This window comes from Triticum dicoccoides, chromosome 6A (genome assembly GCF_002162155.2).
Source record: "Triticum dicoccoides isolate Atlit2015 ecotype Zavitan chromosome 6A, WEW_v2.0, whole genome shotgun sequence".
In the NCBI taxonomy this organism is placed as follows: Eukaryota; Viridiplantae; Streptophyta; class Magnoliopsida; order Poales; family Poaceae; genus Triticum; species Triticum dicoccoides.
In genome coordinates, this window is record NC_041390.1 from 590,091,055 (window position 1) to 590,107,288 (window position 16,234).

A 16,234-nucleotide genomic window follows, 5' to 3' on the forward strand; every position below is an offset into this window, starting at 1 on the left:
TTTTTCTCAATGCAAAAGCAGAGATCCTGCTGTTCGGGTCAAAAAACTTTACAGCAGCTTCAATAGTCCAACGATGTAAGGTTCTCTCAACCTAAGAGAAGAGCAGGTACAGAAATGTAGATGCTAAAAGTATCACATGTTAATTACCTGAACTTCACTCCTTCCATTCTCTTCTTCTAGCCCATCTGTATTGTGCCCATTCACTTCTGCTGCTTCAATCTCATTATTTGCATTTTCAGGAGTAATTGCGATCTGGTGGGAAGGGGCCTGCTGCAGCGGCGCCTCCACTTCTGACCTCTGCACAATAGGATAGGATATAGCATGTGTAAGAACCACAGTTCAAACAGTGGTATCCAGCTATGGACATAGGGAAAAAGATCAACTAAACATGAATAAAGACATATAAGGATTTATACAATAATTGAGGAAGATCTGTTACTGCTTTTGTTATAATGAGACTAATCAGGTCCCCCAGCCCAAGAGAAGAGGAAGTACAGAAATATAGAAGCTACAAGTATCACATGTTAAATTACCTGAAGAATGGTCTTATCAGCAGCACTCCTTCCATTCTCTTCTTCTAGCCCATCTGTATTGTGCCCATTCATTTCTGCTGCTCCATTCTCACTATTTGCATTTCGAGGAATAATTGCGGTCTGGTGGGAAGGGGCCTGCTGCAGCGGCACCTCCACTTCTGACCTCTGCACGCCAGGATAGGATATAGCATGTGTAAGAACCACAGTTCAAACAGTGGTATCCAACTATGGACATAGGGAGAAATATCAACTAAACATGAATAAAGACATATAAGGATCTATACAATGATTGAGAAAGATCTGTTACTGCTTTCCTTATAATGAGACTAACCACAAAAATGTAATTTTTTGATTTCTAAATACATTGCAAAGAAACAATCAAAGGCATTTACGAAAATGCACCGCAACATCTTTATGTAGCATCACACTAACATAATGACACATATAAAAGTGCTTCAACACAAAAAAAAGCCACCGATTCAGAGCTAATTGCGTCCGGGCAAGGAGGGACCTGCTGCGGCACTCCATCCCCTGCTAAAGCAGCCAAATACATGGCATCCGTCTCTTTCATTTTTGAGGAATCGAATTCTAAGTTCTCTACTTCGGGACTAAGGTCCATGATGTCCTGAAGACTGCACATCAAATTGTCCTCCCCTCCTGTCCCTGTCCCTGCCTTCTTGAGCACAGTAATACCATTTTTCACGCGCTTAAGCTCCAAATCTTCCAGATGCTGCTCTTCAGACAAACCCAACTGACCCCTGCATGATAGGATACGGTAGCATGTGTAAGAACCATAGTTCAAAGAGAGGTATCTGCTATGAACAAGCATAGGACAGAAGGACAACTGAACATGAACAAGTACAATGGGTTTATACAATATTTGAGAAATAAGATTTGTTACTGCTTCCATTATAACAAGACTAACTATATAAATGTAATTCTTTGATTTCTGAAGACATTGCAAAGAAACAATCAAGGACATTTGCAATAATAAAACACAATATATAGCATCACACTAGAAGGGGAGCCTTGGCGCAGTGGTAAAGCTGCTGCCTTGTGACCATGAGGTCATGGGTTCAAGTCCTGGAAACAGCCTCTTACAGAAATGTAGGGAAAGGCTGCGTACTATAGACCCAAAGTGGTCGGACCCTTCCCTGGACCCTGCGCAAGCGGGAGCTACATGCACCAGGTTGCCCTTTTTTTTATATAGCATCACACTAACAAAATAACTTGTAAAGAGGTGGTCGAACAATACTGAGACAAACTACGGCTGCTGGGAGTAAAAACAAGCTACAACATACTCCCTCCGTCCCATAATATAAGAACGTTTTTGACAATACTCTTACTGTTGGCTTTTTATAACAGACTGTTGGCTTACTTTACTATAATGCTCTAGAAAAGAAGCATCTGATGATATAATTTTCATCCTGCTATCTTCCTTTAACTCATAAACTATGTACTTGAAGTAGCCAATCATTTGGAAACAGATTAATAACAAGTTATACACACACTAAACCTAGAACAGACACCATGCATTTTACAATATCAAATTATTAATTAGTCACAAAATGAACATTTACATAAGCATGTCAGTGCCAATATACAAGTAGACAACAGCAAGAGAAAATGCTGCAGAGTTGAAATGATCATTGTCCTCAGTGACACTATGTATGCACTATGCAGCATTTAAAGGCTAAAACTGAGTAACCATCTTCAGTCAAATGTTCATATGCACCGGGGAAGCATACCTCCGTATATGATCCCCTGTTTCATTCTGTCTCACATGTTTATTCAGCAACAAATTCACATCGTCAGGAGAAACATAACCATACCTACAGTTACAAATATAGTAATCAATGACTAGTTTATGACAATATAAAATTGAAACCAAAGAATGTGAGTTTACTATGGTTCCTGGCTCTTACCAATGACCAGTCACTTCTCCCTTGGCATCTGAACTGAATATGATGACGGTCCCTAAGCATTCATGACCTCCCAAGTGAGAACAAGCTCTAACAATAACCTGAGGTCCAAGACCTTGAGCTTCGATTCCTTCCTTGAACTTTCTAATCAAAGCAGGACCAGAAGCACCACACTTACTATCCTTGCTTTCATGGCAGCAGACAAAAACATAGGAACCTCTTATAGCCTCAAGAAATCCATCATGCCAATCAGCATCTTTCATGAGTACTTCTTCAACAAAAGTGTTGACATTAGAGCATGTCAACCCTCTGCAAACAGTACATCAAGAATTAAACAAAATAATCAGCTGGCATATCACATACATGTATTACTTTTCAGTGCCTAACGGAGAAAGGAAATTTGCATGTTTAAATTATGAGTCCAGCCTTGTAAGGTACCTGTATCGGATCATATCAGGAAAGATCAACACGTCTCCAAGAGATGACTCAGTGCCTTCTTCTTCACAGATGGTGAGTTCAGTCTGATAACATTAGTAGACCACTCATTAGATCAATAAAATGAAACATAGGCAACTCTTGTCTATTAATCTAATTATTACAAGGTGGCTTGTGCTTCAGCACAAGTCACATTGCTGGACCATTGGATCACACTACGACAGCTGCACATCTCAATGCCCATAACAAGCATGAAAACCAACTGAGAATTAACAAAAAGAATGAGATAACTTCCCAACAAGAAAACAGAGATAGAACACATGCACCAAAGAATACATAATAACTTAAAAGTGAATTCGGGATTAGAGTAACACTTTTGAGATGTACACGCATTGCTTGCTGCTATCTAAAACAAGAACTTGTTCTAAAAATATCTGGAACCAGAACAGCTATACATACGCAGTAAATTGAACCCGAGAAAAAGTTCAGCATTGCACCAGGAACAAGCTATTTGATAAAGGACATTGTTATGGCACCCCAAAACCATGTACGTTTGCACCCCAAAACCATGTACATTTGCATTTCCTATTAAGATTAACCCCATATGTGACATTAGCAGCATTCCATAACATATACACTCTACCACAGTGTGAATAAATTAAACCTAACTCGGCAAAAGCAGTTGGAAACTACAACATCCATCAATACACATTAGTTAGTAAGGGGGTCACCATGCCCTGCAGGAAACCAAAAGCATCGGCACCATGTGCTGCGACCAAATTGACCTACATAATCTAAAGTACCATCATCTAGGCTCGGAGCAATCAATTTCACTTGAACCAAACAAACTAAAATTTCTCGATCAGAAGCATACCAGTAATCACATCACGGAACAAGCCAATTCGCCAAACAGAAGAGAGAATGAGAAGCTATTCTCACCGATTTCATCATCTCGGGCTTGCGGGCCTTGATGGCGGCGGCGAGGAGGTGGGGGAGGCGGTCGGACTTGGTGGCCTCGAGGTGGGACGGCCACGCCTCAGGGCCCATGTAGCAGACGAACAGGTCGCGCTCCTCCACAGTACCGACCGTCTTCTCCTTCCCGAGCTCATCGGACTCGAAGTCGAACCTCATGTCCGGATCGGTGCTTGCGGCGGGGAAGCCCGCGTCTGGAGCGTCTGTGGCGGCCGCCGACGCGAGGTGGCCCGCGTGCGATGCGTCTGCGGCGGCCGCCGAAGCGACGTGGCCCGCGTGCAGCGCATCTGTGTCGACCGCCGACGCGAGGAGGGCCGCGGCGGGGAGGTCCGCGGCGGGGAGGGCGTCGCTCGCCGTCGCGGAGGAGTGGGAGGGATCGGCCATGAGGAAGGGGAGGAGGCAATGCTGCAGCAGCGACTGCTTGGTGCGTGCCTGTCCTGCTTGGGGGAGGAGCGGCGCAAATGGAAATGGGACAGGAGGCGGTGTGTGCCGGTCGTCTGGGGAGAGAGGAGCCGCGGACTTGAGGAGGGGGAAAGAGGCGGTGCCGAAGGCTGCGAACAGGGTCGAAACACAATCTGTTTGAGGGGCGAGAACCGAGATGCGACTAAAAAAAATGTCAATATAAAGTGTTAGAGCATATCTAGCATACCGGGCTATCCGGCAAAATAACCGCTGGTTTGCGGAACGGAGGGCGTTTTCAGTCCCGAATAAATCCTGCAAATTTGGCTGTTTCGATATTTCTTTTTGTGTGATTCCGGATTGGTCGGCCCATTTTCTTCATATTTACGGGATTTCACCTATTTTTGTCGGCTCTCCTTCCCCCTTGGCGTGAACCACTTCCGGCTGCTTCACTTCCCGCCTCCCGCGCCGCCGCCGCCTCCAATTCCACCTCCGACCTCGCCGTCCGGCCTCGCAGCGCCGAAATTCGACCTAATGGAGTACCTGCCACCCCCAGGTGCCCCATATCATGTGTCGCCGCCACCACCGCCGCCGCTCCATCTGCCCGCGCCTCCCACGACCACCATGCCGTCGCCGCCCCAACTCCTTCTGTCGCGGCCATCAAGAGCAAGCGGCAGGGGAACCAGCATGTCCAAGTGGGCGCAGCTGGTGTGACACCTTCTTTCGGCCCCGTGGTTCCACCCGTCAAGGCCGTGGGCGGGAGGAAGAAGACCTCCTCCACCGGCCGCGAAGCTCCCAAGGAAGAAGGCGATCTCGACAAGAGGAAGGGCTCCTCATCCACCTTCGACCGGCCACGACATCCATATTCACGACAACTCCACCGGTCATGCCTACAACGTATTCGATGAAATGGCCAGGAGGTATACATTTTTTTTCCTTTTGTTTGGTTTGCTCCGGTGATCTATGCTTTGGCCGTTCGGAACATTTGTTTGAGCTTTTCCCGTTAAATTTTGTAGCCAAAGTGTGGCCTCCACATATACGAAGATGTTGGCCAAGAGCGAGGTGGATTTGAGTGCCCCACTTGGCAATTTCGATGCGACTCACGTTGATGTCGAGCCGGAGGTGGATCAAGAGAATGGCGGTGATGATCACATGCAAGTGATCGACGAGGTCGACTAGGATGCAAGGATGGGGAGGATGTGTGCTTAGTTCAAGCATGGGATGCTATCTCTCTTGACGTCGTGGTCGGCAAAGATCAAAGCTATGGAAACAATTGGCAAAGGATCGAGGACAAGTATCACCAAATGATGCCATTCCCTTCCGGCCGGACCTTGAAGCTACTCGAAGGTCGCTGGGACACCATCAACAAAAATCGCGGCCGTTGGAGTGGGTGCTTGGAGCAAGTGCGGAATGCACCTCCAAGTGGCGTCACTATTGATGATTATGTGAGTATTTTTCATCATGGTGACTTTGGCCGTCTTGATATGAAGAGCATGAGCTCGTATTTGTCTCAATGTCTGTGTGTAGAATCGCATCGCCAATGAGTACTAGAAGCAAACCCCAGGCAAAAACGGATGGTCATTCAATATTCATCATTGTTGGCGATGGCTCCGGGATAGTGATAAGTGGAGGGTGGGGACAAAAAAAGCCCCCCCCCCCAAATAAAGGCGTAAAATTGGAAGATTAGTATGATGATGATAGTGATGACGCACCAAGAGGAGGGAGACACAAGGACAAACAAGTAGGAGAAGGCAAGAATGAAGAGGATGGCCGAGGTAGTCACCTTGAGAGATCAAATTGGTTACATGGCCAAGATGGAAGAGTCCATGTTATCCAAGGTGGTGGAGGTGAAGGGTTCGGCATTGGGGTGGTGCTAGCTTCGGCAATGGTGGTGGAGGTGGTTTTGTAGGTGGGTTTGGTGCTTCGAGAAACATGTGAATGGTGGTGGTGGTTGTGATGGTGGTGGTAGTGGTGGTGGTGATGGTGGTAGCTTTGATGCTTCGGCACACCATGTGAATGGTGGTGGCGGCGGTGGAGCTCATTCTCCGGTCCAAGTTCATGAGGATGCTGCTTCTCACTCTCCTGTCCAAGTTCATGAAGATGGAGGTGACGTTCTTCGCAACAATGAGAATGTTTCTTGATTGCTCTATGTCATTTGAGCATCTTTTGTTTTGTTTGATCGCGCATTTGTAAGGCCAAACTTGATACCTCGTATGTTGCGCATGATTTTGGATGTGATGAACTAGTATGATGATGAACTAGTGATGTATATATATGACGATGAAGTAGATATGAACTAGTGATGATGAACTTGTCTATATTTGTCTTATGATTTTATTTGCGGTACCGCAAGCCCTCCGGCTCGGAACAGATCCCGTAAACACGTTCTGCAAAACATATGCGGGACAGGTTTGCGGGATCTGTTCCGCTGGAGGGCTCGCGGTACCGTATAAAAGTTTTCCGGGACGACCTGCCGCGGGGTCTGCTAGAGATGCTCTTATATCCATGATATTTTGGAGGTCCAATTTTTTTTCTTATCCCTATATTTATTCATATATATTGAAAGATTGGTCTCCCTCTTGATCCACCTCTCAAAACCCATAAAGATGGTGGGACGGCTTATAATTTCTCTAAATGTCACCCGCCACCTCGTCTCCTCTACTTCTGGTCTCACCCTATAGATCTTTCATACTCGTCGGTCTTTCAGATTCACATTGCTTCCCATGCCTTCTTGCGACCACTGTTGTTCCACTCGTTAAATCACCTCCCCATCAGTCTATCACTATCACTGCCCCGCCCACCTCCTTGCCACCTTTGGTTGCTCATGAAGGAAATATTCCCTAGAGGCAATAATAAAGCTGATATTTTTATATTTCCTTATTCATAATAAATTTTTATTACTCATGCTAGAACTGTATTGATCGGAAACCTAAATACATGTGTGAATACATAGACAAACACTGTGTCGCTAGTAAGCCTCTACTTGACTATCTCGTTGATCAAAGATGGTTAAGATTTCCTAACCATGGACATGAGTTGTCATTTGATAAAGGTATCACATCATTAAGAGAATGATGTGATGGACAAGACCCATCTGTTAGTTTAACATATTAATCATTTAGTTTTATTGCTATTACTTTCTTCATGTCAAATACATATTCCTTTGACTATGAGATTATGCAACTCCCGGATACCAGAGGAATGCCTTGTGTGTTATTAAATGTCACAACGTAACAGGGTGATTATAAAGATGCTCTACAGGTATCTCCGAAGGTGTTTATTGAGTTGGCATAGATCAAGATTAGGATTTGTCACTCCGAGTATCGGAGAGGTATCTCTGGGCCCTCTCGGTAATACGCATCAATAAGCCTTGCAAGCAAAGTGGCTAATGAGTTAGTTGCATTATGATGTATTACGGAACGAGTAAAGAGACTTGCCGATGACGATATTGAACTAGGTATGAAGATACCGACGATCGAATCTCGGGCAAGTAACATACCGATGTACAAAGGGAATAACATATGTTGTCATAACGGTTTGACCGATAAAGATCTTTGTAGAATATGTAGGAGCCAATATGAGCATCTAGGTTCCTCTATTGGTTACTCACGGGAGAGGTGTCTCAGTCATGTCTACATAGTTCTCGAACCCGTAGGGTCCGCACGCTTAACGTTCGTTAACGATATAGTATTATATGAATTATGTGATTTGGTGACTGAATTTTGTTCAGAGTCCCGGATGAGATCACGGAGATGACGAGGAGTCTCGAAATGGTTGAGAGGTAAAGATTAATATATAGGACGATAGTATTCGGACACCGGAAGTGTTTCGGAGTGTATCGAGTATTTATCGGAGTACCAGAGGGGTTACCGGAACCCCCGGGGGGATATGTGGGCCATATGGGCCATGAGAGGGGAGCACACTGCTACCTCTTGAGCATGTGTTGGTTTTCCCTTGAAGAGGAAAGGGTGATGCAGCAAAGTAGCGTAAGTATTTCCCTCGGTTTTTGAGAACCAAGGTATCAATCTAGTAGGAGACTACACGCAAATCGCCTAGTACCTGCACAAACAATCAAGAACCTTGCAACCAACGCGATAAAGGGGTTGTCAATCCCTTCACGGTCACTTGCAAAAGTGGGATCTGATAATGATAATAAGATAAATATTTTTGGTATTTTTGGTTGTATAGATTGGAAAATAAAGATTGCAAAATAAATAGTAAACTAGAATTATAGATCGGAAACTTATATGATGTAAAGTAGACCCGGGGGCCATAGGTTTCACTAGTGTCTTCTCTCATGATATCATATATTACGGTGGGTGAACAAATTACTGCCGAGCAATTTATAGAAAAGCGCATAGTTATGATGATATCTAAGGCAATGATCATGAATATAGGCATCACGTCCGTGTCAAGTAGACCGAAATGATTCTGCATCTACTACTATTACTCCACACATTGACCGCTATCCAGCATGCATCTAGAGTATTAAGTTCATAAAAACGGAGTAACGCATTAGGCGAGATGACATGATGTAGAGGGATAAACTCAAGCAATATGATATAAACCCCATCTTTTTATCCTCGATGGCAACAATACAATACGTGCCGGTTCCCTTTCTGTCACTGGGATCGAGCACCGCAAGATTGAACCCAAAGCTAAGCACTTCTCCCATTGCAAGAAAGATCAATCTAGTAGGCCAAACTAAACCGATAATTCGAAGAGACTTGCAAAGATATCAAATCATGCATATAAGAATTCAGAGAAGAACCAAATAATATTCATAGATAATCAAGTTCATAAACCCACAATTCATCGGATCTCCGCAAACACACCACAAAAGAGTATTACATCGAATAGATCTCCAAGAACATCGAGGAGAACTTTGTATTAAGAACCAAAGAGAGAGAGAGAGAGAAGAAGCCATCTAGCTAATAACTATGGACCCGAAGGTCTGTGGTAAACTACTCACACATCATCGAAGAGGCTATGGTGTTGATGTAGAAACCCTCCGTGATCGAATCCCCCTCCGGCAGATCACCGAAAGAGGCCCCAAGATGGGATCTCACGGGTACAGAAGGTTGCGGTGGTGGAAAAGTGGTTTCGTGGCTCTCCTGAATGTTTTCAGGGTATAAGAGTATATATAGGCGAAAGAAGTAGGTCGGTGGAGCTACGAGGGGGCCACGAGGGTGGGGGTGCGCCTACCCCCTGGGCGCGCCCTCCTGCCTCGTGGCCACCTCATTGCGTCTCTGACTTCCACCCCAAGTCTCCTGGATTGTGTTTGTTCCTAGAAAGATCCTCGCGAAGGTTTCTTTCTGTTTGGATTCCGTTTGATATTCCTTTTCTGCGAAACACTGAAATAGGCAAAAAAAAACAGCAACTGGCACTGGGCCTCCATTAATAGGTTAGTCCCAAAAATAATATAAACGAGCATATTAAAGCCCATTAAACATTCAAAACAGATAATATAATAGCATGGAACAATCAAAAATTATAGACACGTTGGAGACATATCACACACCAGCCCACAAGGGGTGGCGTGCCTCCCCCTATGGCAGGAGGCCGAATAGGAGAAGGAGAAGAGGGGGTTCGTCCCCCTTCCTTCTCTTCTTCCCTCTTCCCTTTTTCCTTCCGGCAATTAGGGTAAGGGGGTCCGAATTGGGGAAGACCCCAAGTAGGATTCGGCCTACTTGGGGCGCACCCTGGCTGCTCCCCTCCCCTCCCACCTCTATATATGTGTGGAGAGGGGGCGCCTAGTGAAGGAAATATGCCCTAGAGGCAATAATAAAGTTATTATTTATTTCCTTATATCATGATAAATGTTTATTGTTCATGCTAGAATTGTATTAACCGGAGACATAATACATGTGTGAATACATAGACAACTAGAGTGTCACTAGTATGCCTCTACTTGACTAGCTCATTGATCAAAGATGGTTATGTTTCCTAGCCATAGACATGAGTTGTCATTTGATTAACGGGATCACATCATTAGGAGAATGATGTGATTGACATGACCCATTCCGTTAGCTTAGCACACGATCGTTTAGTATGTTGATATTGGTTTCTTCCTGACTTATACATGTTCCTATGACTATGAGATTATGCAACTCCCGTTTACCGGAGGAACACTTTGTGTGCTACCAAACATCACAACAAAACTGGGTGATTATAAAGGTGTTCTACAGGTGTCTCCGAAGGTACTTGTTGGGTTGGTGTATTTCGAGATTAGGATTTGTCACTCCGATTGTCGGAGAGGTATCTCTGGGCCCTCTCGGTAATGCACATCACTTAAGCCTTGCAAGCATTACAACTAATGAGTTAGTTGCGGGATGATGTATTACGAACCGAGTAAAGAGACTTGCCGGTAACGAGATTGAACTAGGTATTGAGATACCGACGATCGAATCTCGGGCAAATAACATACCGATGACAAAGGGAACAACGTATGTTGTTATGCGGTCTGACCGATAAAGATCTTCGTAGAATATGTGGGAGCCAATATGAGCATCCAGGTTCCGCTATTGGTTATTGACCGGAGACGTGTCTCGGTCATGTCTACATAGTTCTCGAACCCGTAGGGTCCGCACGCTTAATGTTTCGATGACAGTTATATTATGAGTTTATATGTTTTGATGTACCGAAGGTTTTTTGGAGTCTCGGATGTGATCACGGACATAACGAGGAGTCTCGAAATGGTCGAGACATAAAGATTGATATATTGGAAGCCTATGTTTGGATATTGGAAGTGTTCCGGGTGAAATCGGGATTTTACCGGAGTACCGGGAGGTTACCGGAACCCCCTGGGGACTTATTGGGCCTTAGTGGGCCTGTGCGGGAAAGAGGAGAGGTGGCCAGGGCTGGGCCGCGCGCCCCTCCCCCCTAGTCCGAATAGGACAAGGAGAGGGAGGAGGCGCCCCCCTTCCTTCTTCTCCTCCACCTCTTTCCCCCTCCCAAGTCCTAATCCAACTAGGAAAAGGGGGAAAGTCCTACTCCCGGTGGGAGTAGGACTCCTCCTGGCGCGCCCCCTCTCTAGGCCGGCTGCACCCCCCTTGCTCCTTTATATACGGGGGCAGGGGCACCCCATAGACACAATAATTGATCATTTGATCTTTTAGCCGTGTGCGGTGCCCCCCTCCACCATAGTCCACCTCGATAATACTGTAGCGGTGCTTAGGCGATGCCCTGCGTCGGTAGAACATCATCGTCGTCACCACGCCGTCGTGCTGACAAAACTCTCCCTCAACACTCGGCTGGATCGGAGTTCGAGGGATGTCATCAGGCTGAACGTGTGTTGAACTCGGAGGTGACGTGCGTTCGGCACTTGATCGGTCAGATCGTGAAGACGTACGACTACATCAAACATGTTGTGCTAACGCTTCCGCTTTCGGTCTACGAGGTTACGTAGACAACACTCTCCCCTCTCGTTGCTATGCATCACCATGATCTTGCGTGTGCGTAGGTAAATTTTTGAAATTACTACGTTCCCTAACAGTGTCATCCGAGCCTGGTTTTATGCATTGATGTTATGTGCACGAGTAGAACACAAGTGAGTTGTGGGCGATACAAGTCATACTGCTTACCAGCATGTCACACTTTGGTTCGGCGGTATTGTTGGATGAAGCGGCCCGGACCGACATTACGCGTACGCTTACGCGAGATTGGTTCTACCGACGTGCTTTGCACATAGGTGGCTGGCGGGTGTCAGTTTCTCCAACTTTAGTTGAACCGAGTGTGGCTACGCCCGGTCCTTGCGAAGGTTAAAACAACATCAACTTGACAAACTATCGTTCTAGTTTTGATGCGTAGGTAAGAATGGTTCTTGCTAAGCCCGTAGCAGCCACATAAAACTTGCAACAACAAAGTAGAGGACGTCTAACTTGTTTTTGCAGGGCATGTTGTGATGTGATATGGTCAAGACATGATGCTAAATTTTATTGTATGAGATGATCATGTTTTGTAACCGAGTTATCGGCAACTGGCAGGAGCCATATGGTTGTTGCTTTATTGTATGCAATGCAATCACCCTGTAATGCTTTACTTTATCACTAAGCGGTAGCGATAGTCGTAGAAGCATAAGATTGGCGAGACGACAACGATGCTACGATGGAGATCAAGGTGTCGCGCCAATGACGATGGTGATCATGACGGTGCTTCAGAGATGGAGATCACAAGCACAAGATGATGATGGCCATATCATATCACTTATATTGATTGCATGTGATGTTTATATTTTATGCATCTTATCTTGCTTTGATTGACGGTAGCATTATAAGATGATATCTCACTAAATTTCAAGATAAAAGTGTTCTCCCTGAGTATGCACCATTGCCAAAGTTCGTCGTGCCCAGACACCACGTGATGATCGGGTGTGATAAGCTCTACGTCCATCTACAACGGGTGCAAGCCAGTTTTGCACACACAGAATACTCGGGTTAAACTTGACGAGCCTAGCATATGCAGATATGGCCTCGGAACACTGAGACTGAAAAGGTCGAGCATGAATCATATAGTAGATATGATCAACATAGTGATGTTCACCATTGAAAGCTACTCCATTTCACGTGATGATCGGTTATGGTTTAGTTGATTTGGATCACGTGATCACTTAGAAGATTAGAGGGATGTCCATCTAAGTGGGAGTTCTTATGTAATATGATTAATTGAACTTAAATTTATCTTGAACTTAGTACCTGATAGTATCTTGCTTGTCTATGTTGTTTGTAGATAGATGGCCCGTGTTGTTGTTCCGTTGAATTTTAATGCATTCCTTGAGAAAGCAAAGTTGAAAGATGATGGTAGAAATTACACGGACTGGGTCCGTAACTTGAGGATTATCGTCATCGCTGCACAGAAGAATTACGTCCTGGAAGCACCGCTAGGTGTACCACCTGCGCCGGCAATTGCAGACATTGTGAATGCCTGGTAGTCACGTGTTGATGACTACTCGATAGTTCAGTGTGCCATGCTTTACGGCTTAGAACCGGGACTTCAACGACGTTTTGAACGTCATGGAGCATATGAGATGTTTCAGGAGTTGAAGTTAATATTTCAAAAGTATGCCCGAATTGAGAGATATGAAGTCGCCAATAAGTTCTATAGCTGCAAGATGGAGGAGAATAGTTCTGCCAGTGAGCATATACTCAAGATGTCTGGGTATAATAATCACTTGATTCAACTGGGAGTTAATCTTCTGGATGATATCATCATTGACAGAATTCTCCAATCACTGCCACCAAGCTACAAGAGCTTCGTGATGAACTATAACATGCAAGGGATGGATAAGACGATTCCCGAGCTCTTCGCAATGTTAAAGGCTGCGGAGGTAGAAATCAAAAAGGAGCATCAAGTGTTGATGGTCAATAAGACCACTAGTTTCAAGAAAAAGGGCAAAGGGAAGAAGAAGGGGAACTTCAAGAAGAACAGCAAGCAAGTTGCCGCTCAGGATAAGAAACCCAAGTCTGGACCTAAGCCTGAAACTGAGTGCTTCTACTACAAGCAGACTGGTCACTGGAAGTGGAACTGCCCCAAGTATTTGGCGGATAAGAAGGATGGCAAGGTGAACAAATGTATATGTGATATACATGTTATTGATGTGTACCTTACTAGAGCTCGCAGTAGCACCTGGGTATTTTATACTAGTTCTGTTGCTAATATTTGCATCTCGAAACAGGGACTATGGATTAAGCGAACACTGGCCAAGGACAAGGTGACAATGCGCGTGGGAAATGGTTCCAAAGTTGATGTGATCGCGGTCGGCACGCTACCTCTACATCTACCTTCGGGATTAGTTTTAGACCTAAATAATTGTCATTTGGTGCCAGCGTTGAGCATGAACATTATATCTGGATCTTGTTTGATGCGAGACGGTTATTCATTTAAATCTGAGAATAATGGTTGTTCTATTTATATGAGTAATATCTTTTATTGTCATGCACCCTTAAAGAGTGGTCTATTTTTGATGAATCTCGATAGTATTGATACACAATTCATAATGTTGAAGCTAAAAGATGCAGAGTTGATAATGATAGTGCAACTTATTTGTGGCACTGCCGTTTAGGTCATATCGGTGTAAAGCGCATGAAGAAACTCCATACTGATGGACTTTTGGAACCACTTGATTATGAATCACTTGGTACTTGCGAACCGTGCCTCATGGGCAAGATGACTAAAACGCCGTTCTCTGGTACTATGGAGAGAGCAACAGATTTGTTGGAAATCATACATACAGATGTATGTGGTCCGATGAATGTTGAGGCTCGTGGCGGGTATCGTTATTTTCTCACCTTCACACATGATTTAAGCAGATATGGGTATATTTACTTAATGAAGCATAAGTCTGAAACGTTTGAAAAGTTCAAAGAATTTTAGAGTGAAGTTGAAAATCATCGTGACAAGAAAATAAATTTTCTACGATTTGATCGTGGAGGAGAATATTTGAGTTACGAGTTTGGTCTACATTTGAAACAATGCGGAATAGTTTCGTAACTCACGCCACCCGGAACACCACAGCGTAATGGTGTGTCCGAACGTCGTAATTGTACTTTACTAGATATGGTGCGATCTATGATGTCTCTTACTGATTTACCGCTATCGTTTTGGGGTTATGCTTTAGAGACGGCCGCACTCACGTTAAATAGGGCACCATCAAAATCCGTTGAGACGACGCCTTATGAACTATGGTTTGGCAAGAAACCAAAGTTGTCGTCTCTTAAAGTTTGGGGCTGCGATGCTTATGTGAAAAAGCTTCAACCTGATAAGCTCGAACCCAAATCAGAAAAATGTGTCTTCATAGGATACCTAAAGGAGACTGTTGGGTACACCTTCTATCACAGATCTGAAGGCAAGACATTCGTTGCTAAGAATGGATCCTTTCTAGAGAAGGAGTTTCTCTCGAAAGAAGTGAGTGGGAGGAAAGTAGAACTTCATGAGGTAACTGTACCTGCTCCCTTATTGGAAAGTAGCTCATCACAGAAATCTGATACTGTGACACCTACACCAAATAGTGAGGAAGTTAATGATGATGATCATGGAACTTCAGATCAAGTTGTTACTGAACCTCGTAGATTAACCAGAGTAAGATCCGCACCAGAGTGGTATGGTAATCCTGTTCTGGAAGTCATGTTACTAGACCATGATGAACCTACGAACTATGAAGAAGCGATGGTGAGCCCAGATTCCGCAAAATGGCTTGAGGCCATGAAATCTGAGATGGGATCCATGTATGAGAACAAAGTATGGACTTTGGTTGACTTGCCCGATGATCGGCAAGCAATTGAGAATAAATGGATCTTCAAGAAGAAGACTGACGCTGACGGTAACATTACTGTCTACAAAGCTCGACTTGTTGCAAAAGGTTTTCGACAAGTTCAAGGGATTGACAATGATGAGACCTTCTCACCCGTAGCGATGCTTAAGTCTGTCCGAATCATGTTAGCAATTGCTGCATTTTATAATTATGAAATATGGTAGATGGATATCAAAACTGCATTCCTGAATGGATTTCTGGAAGAAGAGTTGTATATGATGCAACCGGAAGGTTTTGTCGATCCAAAGGGAGTTAACAAAGTGTGCAAGCTCTAGCGATCCATTTATGGACTAGTGCAAGCTTCTCGGAGTTGGAATAAACACTTTGATAGTGTGATCAAAGCATTTGGTTTTGTACAGACTTTTGGAGAAGCCTGTATTTACAAGAAATTGAGTGGGATCTCTGTAGCATTTCTGATATTATATGTGGATGACATATTGCTGATTGGAAATGATATAGAATTTCTGGATAGCATAAAGGGATACTTGAATAAGAGTTTTTCAATGAAAGACCTCGGTGAAGCTGCTTATATATTGGGCATTAAGATCTATAGAGATAGATCAAGACTCTTAATTGGACTTTCACAAAGCACATACCTTGACAAAGTTTTGAAGAAGTTTAAAGAGGATCAAGCAAAGAGAGGGTTCTTGCCTGTGTTACAAGGT

General features: G+C 44.3%; 1 protein-coding gene across 1 annotated transcript in view; it reads right to left on the reverse strand.

Annotated features, from left to right (window-relative positions):
- Window positions 1-4,922, reverse strand: part of LOC119316047 — a 9,130-nt gene extending 4,208 nt beyond the window's left edge. Inside the window, exons 1-8 of the mRNA XM_037590441.1 lie at window positions 4,660-4,922; window positions 3,830-4,466; window positions 2,894-2,976; window positions 2,459-2,764; window positions 2,282-2,365; window positions 1,045-1,291; window positions 534-698; window positions 148-297 (exon numbers count right to left, since the gene is read on the reverse strand). Coding sequence (XP_037446338.1) covers window positions 148-297; window positions 534-698; window positions 1,045-1,291; window positions 2,282-2,365; window positions 2,459-2,764; window positions 2,894-2,976; window positions 3,830-4,466; window positions 4,660-4,922 — 1,935 coding nt within the window. The remainder of the gene's footprint in view (window positions 1-147; window positions 298-533; window positions 699-1,044; window positions 1,292-2,281; window positions 2,366-2,458; window positions 2,765-2,893; window positions 2,977-3,829; window positions 4,467-4,659) is intronic.
- Window positions 4,923-16,234: the final 11,312 nt, after the last annotated feature.